General features: G+C 55.0%; 1 protein-coding gene across 8 annotated transcripts in view; it reads left to right on the top strand.

The window, feature by feature from the left end:
- ASB2 (ankyrin repeat and SOCS box containing 2) overlaps positions 1–12,676 on the top strand; it is a 38,791-nt gene extending 26,115 nt beyond the window's left edge. For 6 of the 8 annotated variants that reach the window (XM_039884088.1, XM_039884090.1, XM_039884091.1 and 3 more), the window contains 4 exons: positions 1,504–1,675; positions 8,541–9,105; positions 9,388–9,541; positions 12,040–12,676. In XM_039884088.1, coding sequence (XP_039740022.1) covers positions 1,504–1,675; positions 8,541–9,105; positions 9,388–9,541; positions 12,040–12,176 — 1,028 coding nt within the window. In that variant the 3' untranslated portion in view covers positions 12,177–12,676. The remainder of the gene's footprint in view (positions 1–1,503; positions 1,676–8,540; positions 9,106–9,387; positions 9,542–12,039) is intronic. The other 2 variants (XM_039884089.1, XM_039884087.1) reach the window with 2 other exon arrangements.
- The last annotated feature ends 665 nt before the right edge of the window (positions 12,677–13,341 follow it).

Below are 13,341 nucleotides of genomic sequence, written 5' to 3'. Positions count from 1 at the left end.
TGGCTGACTCTCCCTCGGGGGCAGAGAGCAGTGCCAGCCCCTGTGCTCAGGCCCCCTCCTCCTGGAGAACTGCCATGTGCTGAGCACCTGCTCTAGGCCAGGCACCGTGCAGGGGGATCGTCTTAGTCCATCCGGCTGCTGTAACAACACCATAGACCGGGTGACCCATAGACCACGGGAGCATATTTCTCACAGTTCTGGAGGCTGGAGGTCCAAGATCAAGGTGCCGGCAGATTCAGTGTCTGGTGAGGTCCCACTTGCTGGTTCACAGACTACAGTCTTCTCACGATGTCCTCGCATGTTAGAAAAGTGAGAGACTCCCTGGGGTCCCTTTTATAAGGACAGAAATCGTGTTCATGAGGGCTTTACCCTCAGGGCTTAATCACCTCCCAAAGCCCCGCCTCCTCACACCATCACACTGGGGGGTAGGTTTCAACATATGCATTTTGGGTGGGACACAAACATACAATGTACAGCAGATATTTATTTATTACTTCTCACAGTGACCCCAACTGATAGATGCTATTATTCCTGGTCGACGGGTAAGAAAATGAGACTCCTTAACAACTGCCTGAGGCCATGGAGGTTGTAAGCCATGAGACAGAAACTTCAACTGGTCCTTTCCTGTCACAAAAGCCAGTGTTTGTTTCACTAGACCAGAAATCAGTTATCAGAAACTAAAAATTACCAGAAAGCCTGAGATAAGCAGACTTCCCAGCGAGAGAGGAGCTGTGGATAGCAAACACTTTTGATGTCAGCCCCTGCTGACATTCCACTGCTGGCTCAGTTCTATTTCCTTCCAGAAGAAGGAGGGACTGGCCAGCAGGCTGTAATCTCTTTTTGTGGAGAAACCCGAGTGCACATCAGTGCTCTCCATCACCACTAGGAGATGGAGCAGGCACAGGAGATCAGGCTGAAGGGAAGCTGTCACCAGGCTTGATTCCTTCGCCCATCTGCAAGATGTGGCGTTTTCTTCAGAGGAGACAGGAAGTCATTCCCCTCTCATTCCTGGAAATGGAAGGAAAAGAAGTACCAATCCCAATTAGTAAAGTCATTAGGGTTCTTCTTTATTAGGGCTGCTGCGAGGGCCTTCTTCAGTGCAGGGCCTGAATCCTGTTGCGTGGAGTTAGGGTTACGAGCATGGCCTCTGCCATCAGACCATTCGAGTTCGAGTTCAGGCTCTTCACTTATGAGCTGGGTGGCCTGCGGCAAGTTGCACGGATTTTCTGTGCTTCGATGTCCTTGTCTGTAACACAGAGGTACGAGCAAAACTGATCACACCGGTTTTCCAAAGAGAGGGCACATGCAAAGCACAGCGCCCAGCACATAGTGAGTGCTCAGTAAATGCCAGATCATCGTGGCAGCTTTGGGCGTAACCCTAACTTTTAAAGGTCGTTGTTAAATAACCCAGCGTGTCACGGTGGTTGGCACCGTCCGACACGGAGGTCACGTCAGGGACAGTGACCGCCCCGATTGCTCACCGATCCGCCTCCTCTTCGCCAGGCGCTGACATCAACACGCAGGCCAGCGACAGCGCGTCGGCCCTCTACGAGGCCTGCAAGAATGAGCATGAGCTGGTGGTGGAGTTCCTGCTGTCTCAGGGTGCCGACGCCAACAAGGCCAACAAGGACGGCATGCTCCCGCTGCACGTCGCCTCCAAAAAGGGCAACTACAGGTCAGCCCAGGCCCTGTCACCACCACCCGACCCACACTGGGGGGCTCCACATGTCCCACCCGCAGGGGGAGAAAGGCCCAGTTCAGAGAGGAGAGCACCTTTGGGGACAAAAGAAAAAGGACCGAGCAGTTAGCAAGCTGCAGTGCATGCCTAGCGCAACATGATAACAGTGGACACGTACCAGCACTTTCCATTACGAACTGATTTAATCCTTTTAACAGCTCTGCTTTTAGTGATCCTTTTCACAAATCTGCTAGGTAGATACTGTTATCAAATGAGGATGCTAAGACACAGAGAAGTTGAGTGACTTGCCCAAGGTCACACAGCAGGAGGAGCTCACTACTCCAAATGTCCCGTCTATAGGAATTCCATTCAAAGTGCCAGGTATGAGTCTGGACGAGGGGATATTTCTGGTAGGGATGCAAAGATAACATCTCAGGCAATTAGCAAGCATGCAGGGGATACCTACACTAATACAAATAGCACCAATAATCATAGCTAGCCTTTACCGAGCGCTTACCATGCGTGGGTACTTCCAGTGAGATGGGAGAAGCTTACGTTCTCAGGGAGCGGTCTCGTGGGAGGGAAGATGCACATGTAAGCACGCGTGTGGGCGCGCGCGCGCACACACACACACACACACACACACTCACACTTATGACATAATGAAAGGGCATGTGAGCTGAACCCATGGTGGTCACAGAGGAGAGAGACGGGCGTGGGCCGGAAGCAGAGATGTACTAGAGCGGGCCCATACCGGCTCACAGGAGCCAACGAGCCAACCGTTAGTTCTCGTCGATTGCCTGAAATTGGCCGTGGGGCGAGTATTCACACCACAGAAACTGGTGAAGGCTGCAAATCGGGGCCTCCTTATCCACCCCACCCCCGGCTAGTTGGAACACCGACCAGCGCCACTGCTAGTTGAAAGGGTCAGAGAAGACGTGCCCAGGGGGCAGAACTCAAGCCGCTTGTGGGGAATGCATGGGGCCTGGTAATTTCCATTCAACCGCCCAGTGTTTCCCCAAACTGTGACCATTCACAGACTTTCTTTCTGATACGAGACATCTATACTCTTATTGCTTAGTATTGTCCCTTAAAGACATTTTTCCCTAAAATAAATTAGTTTTCAAAAGGAAATGTTTATCACACTATTAAATTGATAAAATTATCGACTTACAATTAAAAAAAAACCTTTTCACCTAAAAATCCCACCTCGTGTACCCCAGATGACACACTGTGGGAAACACAGCCCCGTCCTCAGCGGGGAGAGAGGGGAAGAAAAGATAGTGCATGTTGGGGGTGTTGGCTTCTTCCCTAAGGCAGAGGAAAATGGGGCGAAAGTGACATTTCAGAGAATGAAATGGGCACATAAGAAGCCTGAGGCCCTGCTCGGCAGGCTGGCCGCACAACTGACCAACCAATGCCCTCCCACGCCCATGCCCGATGCGGCACGTACCAGCACTTCTCGCAGGCAGCCGACCTGGGCTTGAATTCCTGCCGAGGCCAGGGGCATGTTACCTAACCTTTCTGAGCCTCAGTTTCCTCTTCTACAAAATGAGAAGTAGTCACGCCCGATTCACAAGTTGCTGTAGGGACTTGCGAGATGGGTATACGTGGAAAGGACGCACCCAGGAGAGTGCCTGCCGCGGAGGAGATGCTCAGAGGGTCTGCCCTCCTCCTCGCTTATGGAGAGAGAGTGCATTTCATCGCTTATCAGTTAAGCAATGGAGGGAAGGAAACGATGGGTCAGCAGTGGGGACAGGCGAGATGGCATCTTTCTCTTCAGCAAGATGATTGATGCTGGATCTTTCTCTTCAGAAAGATCCAGCATCAGTCAACTAACATGGTTTATCTTGAGCCTGACCCGAGGAAGATCCAAAGAATGAACAAGAGGAAGGGGCTGCCCCTTAGCATTCTCCTGGCCCAGTGCCTCTCCGTACTTGCTTAAAGCACAGTCATTCTTGACTATTTTTTAAATGGCACATCCTGGAACCACTGAGCCAGAATCTCCAGGATAGAGGGAACCCAAGCTCTGTCTGTGCAAAGATCCCTGAGCCAACGAGACACAGCCAGCCCTCGTTTCAGGGGAATCATTGATCTAGTCTAACCTCTGATTTACAGAAGAGAGACCCGAAGCCAGAGATGGGAAGGGGCTTGCCAGAGAGTGCAGAGCTGGGCCTGTCTCAGCATCCTTAGGTCACACCCAGATGCCTTTAAGATGTCTGGCCCCAGCTGACAGGAAGTTTGACGGCGCACTGAGTACACCCAAGAGCGAAACAGGGAGCAAGGCTGGTCCTCCCTGAACTCCCCCGATGAGTGGTTTAAGTCTCCCCAGAGTGTCCTGCTGTGGATTCACGCTGACTCCCAGAATGATTTCCCTGCTTATTCACCCTCCATTCCCAGGGTCAAGTTCCCTCTGACCCCCAAGACTGAGAGGTGCCAGGCCATTTTTTGAGAACTGTCTGAAAAAGGTCAAGGCCAAGTTTCCAGCAGCTTTTGCCACCGGGCAGGGCCCACAGCCTGACCAGCCCTTCACTCACTCCCTGGGCACGTGACGTTAGCGGCCTTCTCCACACCGCCCTCCCATAGGCTGCTCAGGGTTCGATGTGACATTCCCTGGGCATTCCATACTTAGCTACCAGCCAAACACCCTGCCCGTCCACAGCATAGAAACAGTGCCCAGCAGCTGGTCTCAGTGTTTGCCAGTTGGTGCCATCTCTTCAGACATTTAACTGGAGGGTGTGACCCTCAGGCGTGGGTGAGAAAGGAGCCCCCCAGATCTCAAAGTCTCAGTCACCTCCCAGGCACACCTTTCCGATTTTCATTTCCCGTTTAGCAGAGGCGCCTTTTGAGATTAAAGCTCAACACCAAAGATGGACGTTTGAAGAAACCAGCTAGGGATGAGCAGATTCCCCTCAGCCCCCACCCCACTCCCCTGCTCACACACACACACACCAATTTTAAAAAGAATTTGGAATAACATCGAAACCAGTGGTTCCCAGCCCTGGCTACACAACGAAACCCCTGGGGACTCAAAATTCGGTATGCTCGGGCCCTACTCACTCTCCGAGATTCCGATGTAAGCAGTCTGGGCTGGGGCTGGAGTTGCAGGGTTCCTAAAAGCCACCCAGATGATTTTACTGTGCAGCCCAGTAGAGAACCAGTATCTTAGAGTCTATTTTGTAGCTGACATGCAACACGGACTTGCATTTGGGGCCTCACTCCTGACCCCCTTGTTCTTAAATATTCTTTCTCTTTTACTTCTAATTTACACTACCTTTGCAAGCCACTTAAAACTCTTTCTGGAAAAAAGCAGAATAGAGAATATTTAATATATTAAATTAAAACGTAGCTTCTAAAGCATGTTCACAAGCATGCTAGCATCCCTATTAATTAAAAGGGGAGCTAAGGCTCAGAGCTCAAGGCCTCACAGAAAATAAGAGGGGAGATGGTGGGCACAGGATCCTTCCCCGCCCCCCCAACCCCCCACCCTCATCCTCTGCAGGAAGCTGATTGACTGCCTGTGACTTTTGAGAGAAACAATGAGATTTGCATCAGGTGTTTCTCAAGGTGGATCACCTGCAGCAGACTCCCAGGCACCTCCCCAACCTGCTGAATGAGGCGCTGGATAGCAGGGCCCAGGAATCTGCATTTGAGTGATTCCCAGAGCTATTCTGAGTCACACTGTGGTTGAGAACTGGCAGTTTGCACCCTCAGCAAGCTCCATTCTGTGCCTGAAGACCCAAAGACCCCTGGATAGATCGGCTTAGTGCAAGGGGCTGCACAGAGCTGCTAGTGCCTGCCCTTCCTCCTTCACGGAGGAACCGCTCCGTGTTCCAGCTCCTAGCATCTCCTAGAAAAGCTGCACACTTGCTCCTGCAAGCATCCCTCCTAGGCGGGAGTCCTTCTGTGCCCTTGGGAACACCCTCGGGCCAATGCTCCACTGGTGGACCTTTGCTGGCTCCAGCATGAGCATCACACAGGCTCAGAGAAAAGGCAATCTCCCGAGACACACACACACACACACACACACACACACACTGCCTTGCCTTGCCTTTTTCCCACACCCCGCGGCAGGGTTGGCATAGTGCAGCTTAGTGGTTTTGGCAGAGGAGTCATCTGTGGGCGGCTGGTTCCCTTGTGGAAGTAGAGTCCACAGTCAAATTTACACTAATTGTTAACAAAGGTTACACCATGGTGACCCAGTGACCCAGAACGCCTCCACATTTGGAGAGGCAGGGCAGTGTGCTGCAGTCACCCTGGGGGTCAGGATACCAGCGACCACCATTTATCAAGTGTGTACTGTGTGTCCATCAGCTTAATGTATAAGATCTCATTTTCTCCTCAAAAGCGGCCTCAGTGAGAGTGTCATTAAATTGTGGCAGAGCGAGCCCACCTTGCTGGGTAGTTACAACGAGTAAATGAGATAAAGTACTTAGCTCATAGGATCAGTTTCAGGATTAAACAAGCTAAATGTGTAAACGCACTTTGGTGCCTGGAACACAGCAAGCGCTCGGCGATATTATGGTGATTATTATTTAGGGGGAGAAAGTGCTCACAACAACCCATAGGGGCTCAATCAAGGGTAACTATCACCATTCTCATCCTCACTATTATTATGACTAATTACCCTTCTGTCATAGATGTGGTTCTGAGAGATTAAGTGACATGCCTGAGATGGCTCAGCACTGAGAGGTAGAGCTGATGGCGTAATCCAGGCCCACTGCCCGAGGTGGGACCCCCGCGGGCTAAGTTCAGCCTGCTTGGGCTAGCTCTCTGCTCTATTGCCTCTCACGTGGCTGGGGTTCAGGTGGGACAGGTAGTATGGCAGGGTAGCAGCCTGGAGCAAGGGGAGTATGGTTCAATGACTGGTGGGTGCCAAGAAAAAGGCAAGGAGGGACCTAGTTATTGGGACTGGGGTCCAAAGTCGCTTGCCGAGATGCGGGGTCTGCTCTGGTGTCAGGGCCTGAGCTGGGAGTGCAGCCACCACACTGGGGAAAGGAGGGGGAGCAGGGAACCGGGCCTCCCTGACACCGAGGGCTCTATCCGGCAGTGGGCGCCCTGTTTCTCTTCGTAAAGTGTGCTTTGAGCAGTAGCGCTCTGTGGTCCCACGACCTGGCCCCAGCCTGTCCTCCATTCCACAAAACAGGCTAGGGGAGAGAGGCGATGACATGCAGTGGGGCCGCCAACGCGGCCATTCCCCAGGGTTAGGGGGACTGGTGCGTCATGGAGAAGCCTGGCCCTGGGCGTGCTAGACACCTACGCTGAGGCCTGGCTTTGCCATCCACCTCCTGTCCCACCTCACACTTAGCCCCACCCCAGGACCAGGCCTCGGTCTCACGCTCTTTAAAATGGGACGGCTGGCATACTGATCTCCACTACCGCATGATTAAGATGACGCTCTGGGGCTCCAGGCAGTGTCCACTCACGTTCCCACATTCCTGCCACTCCCCCTCGGTTCTGCAGGAGATTGCCAGAGCCCAGCTGTGACCCGCCGGAGATACCAGCCCCATCTGGCCGGCAGCCCCAGGCCGTCCGTCTTGCTGTTCTTTCCCAGTTTGGGCAGGTTACGGCTGTTAGCGACCATTTGTTGCCAATGGCCTCAGTCCAGGGCGAGGCCCCAGCCCTGCCTTTGACCAGCACCTCTGCAGAGCAAGGTCAGGCCTCCTGTGCCTGCACAAATAGAAATTAGGAGGCAATTAACCCCCCTGGGTGTATGAATTTCCTTTTGAGGTTTTAGAGGCAGATTTTAGGCAAACAGCATTACTAACAATAATAACACTTTCCACTGAGATGCTAGCGGGAGGTTGCTGGCATCAGATTTCCAGGAAGTGGAGAATCAGCGTGCCAGGAGGCAGAGAGGCGTGGGAACGGGCCCGGCGGCACCTGCTTGCCCTACCATGGCCACCTCCTTGGAGCCCGCATAGGGCAGCGAGGTCACCTGTCATCAGGGATTAGATGGATTAGGGGCCTGGAATCATGACAGGAGCTCGTTCCTGCAGATGGCAGGGATCTAGAGCAAGAGAGGAAAGATAAGGGGTCAAGAGTCCTGGGGTCAGGCTCCCAGGCTGCTTTACGACCTTCAATTAGTCACTTCATTTCTCTGAGCCACATGGATTAAAAGGAAGGCCACAGACTTGCTCGGGTTACCTCACGGGGTTGCGGGGAAGGCAAAATGGGGCAGGCAAGTTAATGCATCGTGAAGAATGCCGAATCCCCTGACATATCCGCTGTCGCCCCTGACTGCTACATAAGAACTAAGGGAGTGGTTAAGAATGTGGTCCTCACTCTAGGGGAAAATCGGACTACCTGGGTTCAAATCCCGGCTCCATCACTTACTGGCTGTGTGTCTTTGGGCAAGTGACATACTCTCTCTGGGCTTCTGTTTCCTCATCTGTGAAGGAGGGTCACGCTGGTGAAGGCTGTGCCCGATTCAGCAGGAGAGAGCAGAGCCAGGGACCTCCAGCCGCAGCTGGGACTGATCCGCCCCCTCCAGGCCCCAGGCAGGGCAGAGAGCCCGGCAGAGGCTAGAGTCAGACTTCAGGGTAAGAGGCGTTAAGACTTACAAGACAGGGGAGGTGACTTTATGGTCACTCTGCACCACTTCTTACTGACTATGTGGCTTCAGGAAGTCGGTTGAAGCTCCCCGAGCCTCAGTTTCCTTATCTGTGAAATAGGGATAGCAGCAGACCCCAAAGTGGTCATTGTGAGAATGGCTGGCTCCTCCGCGGCCCCAGGTGGGCCCGTGGCGCCCTACACGGCAGCGGCGAGCGGCCGGGCCTGGCCCCTCCGCGCCCTCTGCTGGCGGGGCCGGCCCCGACGCGCCGGCCGCCCGGTGACCCGCGCGTGCCCGCCCCGCCCGCAGGATCGTGCAGATGCTGCTGCCGGTGACCAGCCGCACGCGCGTGCGCCGGAGCGGCATCAGCCCGCTGCACCTGGCGGCCGAGCGCAACCACGACGCCGTGCTCGAGGCGCTGCTGGGCGCGCGCTTCGACGTGAACGCGCCGCTGGCGCCCGAGCGCGCGCGCCTCTACGAGGACCGTCGCAGCTCGGCGCTCTACTTCGCCGTGGTCAACAACAACGTGTACGCCACCGAGCTGCTGCTGCTGGCCGGCGCCGACCCCAACTGCGACGTCATCAACCCCCTGCTCGTGGCCATCCGCCACGGCTGCCTGCGCACCATGCAGCTGCTGCTGGACCACGGCGCCAACATCGACGCGTACATCGCCACGCACCCCACCTCCTTCCCCGCCACCATCATGTTCGCCATGAAGTGCCTGTCGCTGCTCAAGTTCCTCATGGACCTCGGCTGCAACGGCGAGCCCTGCTTCTCGTGCCTGTACGGCAACGGCCCGCACCCGCCCGCCCCGCCGCCCTCCAGCAGGTTCAGCGACGCGCCTACGGGCAACAAAGAACCCGGCGTGGTCCAGGTAGGAGGGCGCGCTTCGAAGACGGTGTGGACTAGTGGTTCACTTGCTTTGGAGGCAGCTTGGACCGCACGTTAAAGGCATGATGGTTAATAAGCCTTGGAGACAGTGAACTAGTAGTTAATGCGCTTTGGAGAGAGTGTAGACTAGTAGTAGTTAGCACACTTTGGAGGGAAGGACATGTCCCCTGCCCTCGCCAGCCTTAGGTTCTCACCTGCAGAATGAGCTCGTTGAGTGGGTGCCCTAGGTCTGGGTGTCCCAGTGCCGGTGTGTTCTCTCTTTCAGTTCTGTGAGATCCTGTCTGCCCCCGAGGTGAGCCGCTGGGCAGGGCCCATCATCGATGTCCTTCTGGACTATGTGGGCAACGTGCAGCTCTGCTCACGGCTGAAGGAGCACATCGACAGCTTCGAGGACTGGGGCGTCATCAAGGAGAAGGCAGGTAGGGGCTGTCGCTGCTGCTGCAGGCAGGTATCCCCGCCTGACTCAGGCCCAAGACTCAGGACGTGTCACTGTCACTAACATTTGATGATCGTCTGCTCCATGCCAGGCTCTGTGCTGTGTGTCACATACAGTGTCTCTGTGAGTCTGTGTTTTATAAATGAGGAGACAGACCCTCAGAGAGACGATGGCACCCGGGCCAGGGTCGCACCACTAGTTAGTGGCAGAGCTGGGATTCAAACCCAGTTTGACTAACTCAAGTCCCTCCTCCTAACTCAAGTCTTTCCAGGACATTGTAAACAGTTCCAGCTCCCTGCAGGGTATCAGGATGTTCGGAGTGAGTTGCCTGTGTTTGTGGCCTGAGAGGCAGTGCGGTGAGGTAGAGGAGAGAATGATGGCCTCAAACTGTAAAGTGCATACGAAACACACGGACATCTTGTTAAAAATGCAGGTGCTCACTCAGCAGATCTGGGGCAGAGTCTGCATTTCACCATAACCACCGCCCGCCCCCACCCCTGCCGCAAGGTGGTGCCAGTGCTTCCGGTACACAGACCACACCTGGAGCAGCACTTGTCTAGGAGGCAAGGCCTCTGAGCTTTGGAGCCAGGAGCATGCTAGGTGACCGTGGCCCCAGCATCCCCATCTGAACAGAGGAGGTTGGGCAGGCTCGTGTGCAGCCCCCGCCAGCTCTGCCAACGTGAGGAGCTTGCAGGGGCCTGTGCCTGGCACAGTGAGGTGGGGTTCAGCCATGGTCCAGCTACTGTTTGCCGTGCAGATGGGGCATCCTGGCTCAGTCAGGCTGAGACTCCCTCCTAGGCATTATAGAGCTCACCTGAGCGGGTGAGGTGTTAGAAGCAATGGAACTGGGTGCTGCTGATGATACTGAGAAACGGGCGCCTGCCCAGAGGAGTCTCAGCTGCCCCCGGCTTTCTGCGACTTTGAGAGGTACAGTCCCATCTCTGGCCAAGCGTTTGCCAGTCACATAGCACAGAGGCTGAAATGTAGCAAGTTGGTATTATCCCACCACTGCTGCTGTGCCCAGGTGGGATTGTGCTAGCTTCTTGCCTGTTCAGGTGCACCATGTCCCAGTGCCCTGACTCTGACTTGCCAAGTTCCCCCTTGATCCCTGCGCCCCTTTGAACCCAAATCTACTGTAGGATTTTTTCATTCGTACAGGTGCCCAGGAAGCACTTGAACTGAGGCTTTTGATAAAGTTACTGGGCCGGTGACAGGTGGGAGGGCTGCACATTTACCTGCCGGCTCCCTCAGGGTACAGCTCTGGATGCTCAATAAATATTCATTGAGTTCATGAATAATTGGTTACTGTCACCCTGAGTCTCTACCGCCACTAGAGGGCCATGTGGTCCAAGCTTAGATGTCAGCCTTGCCCTTCACTGTCCCCTCCTCCTGTCCTCGCTGGAGAAGGTAACGCCTTACAACTAGACTATGTTCAGGTGGGGGGGAGACGTGTGGGACTATACATTTATTAACAGGTAAAACAAATAACTAATTCTTAACCTCTTCCTATTTTTGGTTACCTTAAAGCCCACCCTCCATCTGCAAAACACTCTCCATATACTTTTTAATTCAAGGCCGATTTTGACATCGTTATTCCAGGAGGAAGGGCAGACACGTTCTGAAAGGTGGCATGATAAGCCCAGAGTCTCCTAAACTATCCGGGCCACCAGCCAAGCCCTAGTGGCCCTGTGTCCCCTAACCACCCCTGGCCTTTTGCCTTCCTCCCCACAAGTTTTACTCTCAGCTGAGAAAGGGGCCCAGCTTCCCAGGTTCTGGCTTAAGTGAGATCAAAACGCAGCAGAAGTGTCAGAAATGCAGTGCTGACGGATCGCATTGTCGCCTTAAGCACTGCAGCTGCCTGGGCTCTCTGTCCTCCCCCCACATTCCCTCTGTATCCCCATCTCCCCTGGGTGGCCGTGGCCTCCTTGGCTTGGCACTGCTGTTTCCCCTGCTTAGAATGCTCCTACCTCCTTCTGCCCACCCATCAAGACCCCGCTCAGATGGCAGCGTCTGGTGTGAGCCCTCCCCAAGGGCCCTGGGCCAGCGCCTCTGCATCTCTGGCCCGAGTGCGGGGCCAGGCACAGCAAAGGGGTCAGCCGTCTTTGTCGAATGAATGAATGACGTGCTTCGATTCAACAAACAGCTTCCCTGTGCCAGACCTTGGGCCCAGGGCTGAAATAAATGACCCCGTTACTAGATGCATCAGCCCTTGCTCCCACCTCCCCGCTCCCAGCTGTGAAAACTCCACTGCATGAGGCATCCTGTGGGGCCTCCTGGGGAGGCAGTCAGGTGGGATTCTGGGACCTGCAGGGAGTTGCCCAGTCCCTGGCCCCTCTGCACCACCCAGAGCCCAGAGGTAAATTCATTGCTTCGGGGGCTACTTAAGAGCTCAGACTCCGAACCTGTTTGCTAAGGTCTGTGTCGGGGCTCTTTGCAGGTTGCAAATGGCAAATCAGCATTTCTCTTTCTCTCCTTTTCCAGAACCTCCGAGACCCCTGGCCCACCTTTGCCGGCTTCGAGTTCGAAAGGCCATTGGGAAGTACCGTATAAAACTCCTGGACACGTTGCCGCTCCCAGGCAGGCTGATTAGATACCTGAAGTATGAGAGTACCCAATAACCGGGGCGCGTGCAGAGGGGGTGCTCTTCAGACTGTTTCACTGAATCTCAGGACCGCGATGTCCCCAAATCCAAGAGGACCTGGTGACAGATGAGGCTGCGGGATGCTCTCCTTGAGCTGGGGCAGCCACTGTGACCTCGCCAGGTCTCTGGGCCAGAGCTGTGCCCAGAGCAGAGAATGGAATGTGTCCGGTATGGGGAAAACAAATCAGGTTTATTTTCAAACGAATGAGTAGATCCCGGACCTTCTCTGCCATCGGGAATGGCAGGAACCTCCATTCCTGGGGCAGGAGAGGCCGGCAGGGCAGAACTTAGGGTGGGCCGTGGCTGGAGCGCCTTCAGGCTGAGTCTGCCTTTGCCAGACAAGCTCATTGCAAAGTTGGACCCTGTACCTTCCCCTTTGCCCTGTGAAACTCTCCCCAAAGGTGTGGCCTGGGTGGGGGTGGGGAGACCCTCGGGCCCAGAGGGCTTCCGTCAGTACAATAAACATTGCGCAGAGGCCGCCTGGCACAGCACCGTCCCTCTCACTGGAACCCCCAGGCCTGGGGTCCTCAGTCCTGCTCCTGGCAGGAGTAGGGGTGGGGCAGGGGCTGGGGCCAGGGCACACAGACCCATGAACACACGTGTCACCCTGGTTCGGGCTTCTGAAAGACCCAAGAAAGTGTGTCCTTCATGCACCAAAAGAGACCCAACAGCCCGAGGATGGGGTAGCTTCCCGCCCTGCAGTCGGAGCCAGCCGTTAAGGTTGGTTCTCTCTCCTGGTTCAATCGCCATGGAACAGGAACTTCATCACAAACAGGATCTCAGTGCCCACAGGTCTCCTGACACCTGGGATTGTCTCACACGAACATGTGCCCTGGCACTCGGTCTCCAGGTCCTGTTCATGCCCGCTCTGCTATGGAAGTTAAGATAGCACAGTACTGGCTACTGTGAGCACAGGTGCTGGAGCGATGGCCATCATCCGCATTTGCAAAGCCACCCAACTTGAGAGGCATGACGCCCTGTCCCCTCGGTTGCTTCCTTCAGTCCCCACATGGCTCTGTGGGGTGAGCCAGGCAGGCGCTGCCAGCCTGTCTTCCTCTGTGCAGGCGAGAAAGCTGAGGTCAGGCGGTGGGATGAGTCCCGGGTGCTGAGACCAGCACACCGTTCCCATGAGAGTTTCAGTG

Source organism: Pteropus medius, unplaced genomic scaffold (genome assembly GCF_902729225.1).
Source record: "Pteropus medius unplaced genomic scaffold, Ma_sr-lr_union100, whole genome shotgun sequence".
In the NCBI taxonomy this organism is placed as follows: Eukaryota; Metazoa; Chordata; class Mammalia; order Chiroptera; family Pteropodidae; genus Pteropus; species Pteropus medius.
This window is presented reverse-complemented; position numbering and strand designations above follow the sequence as displayed.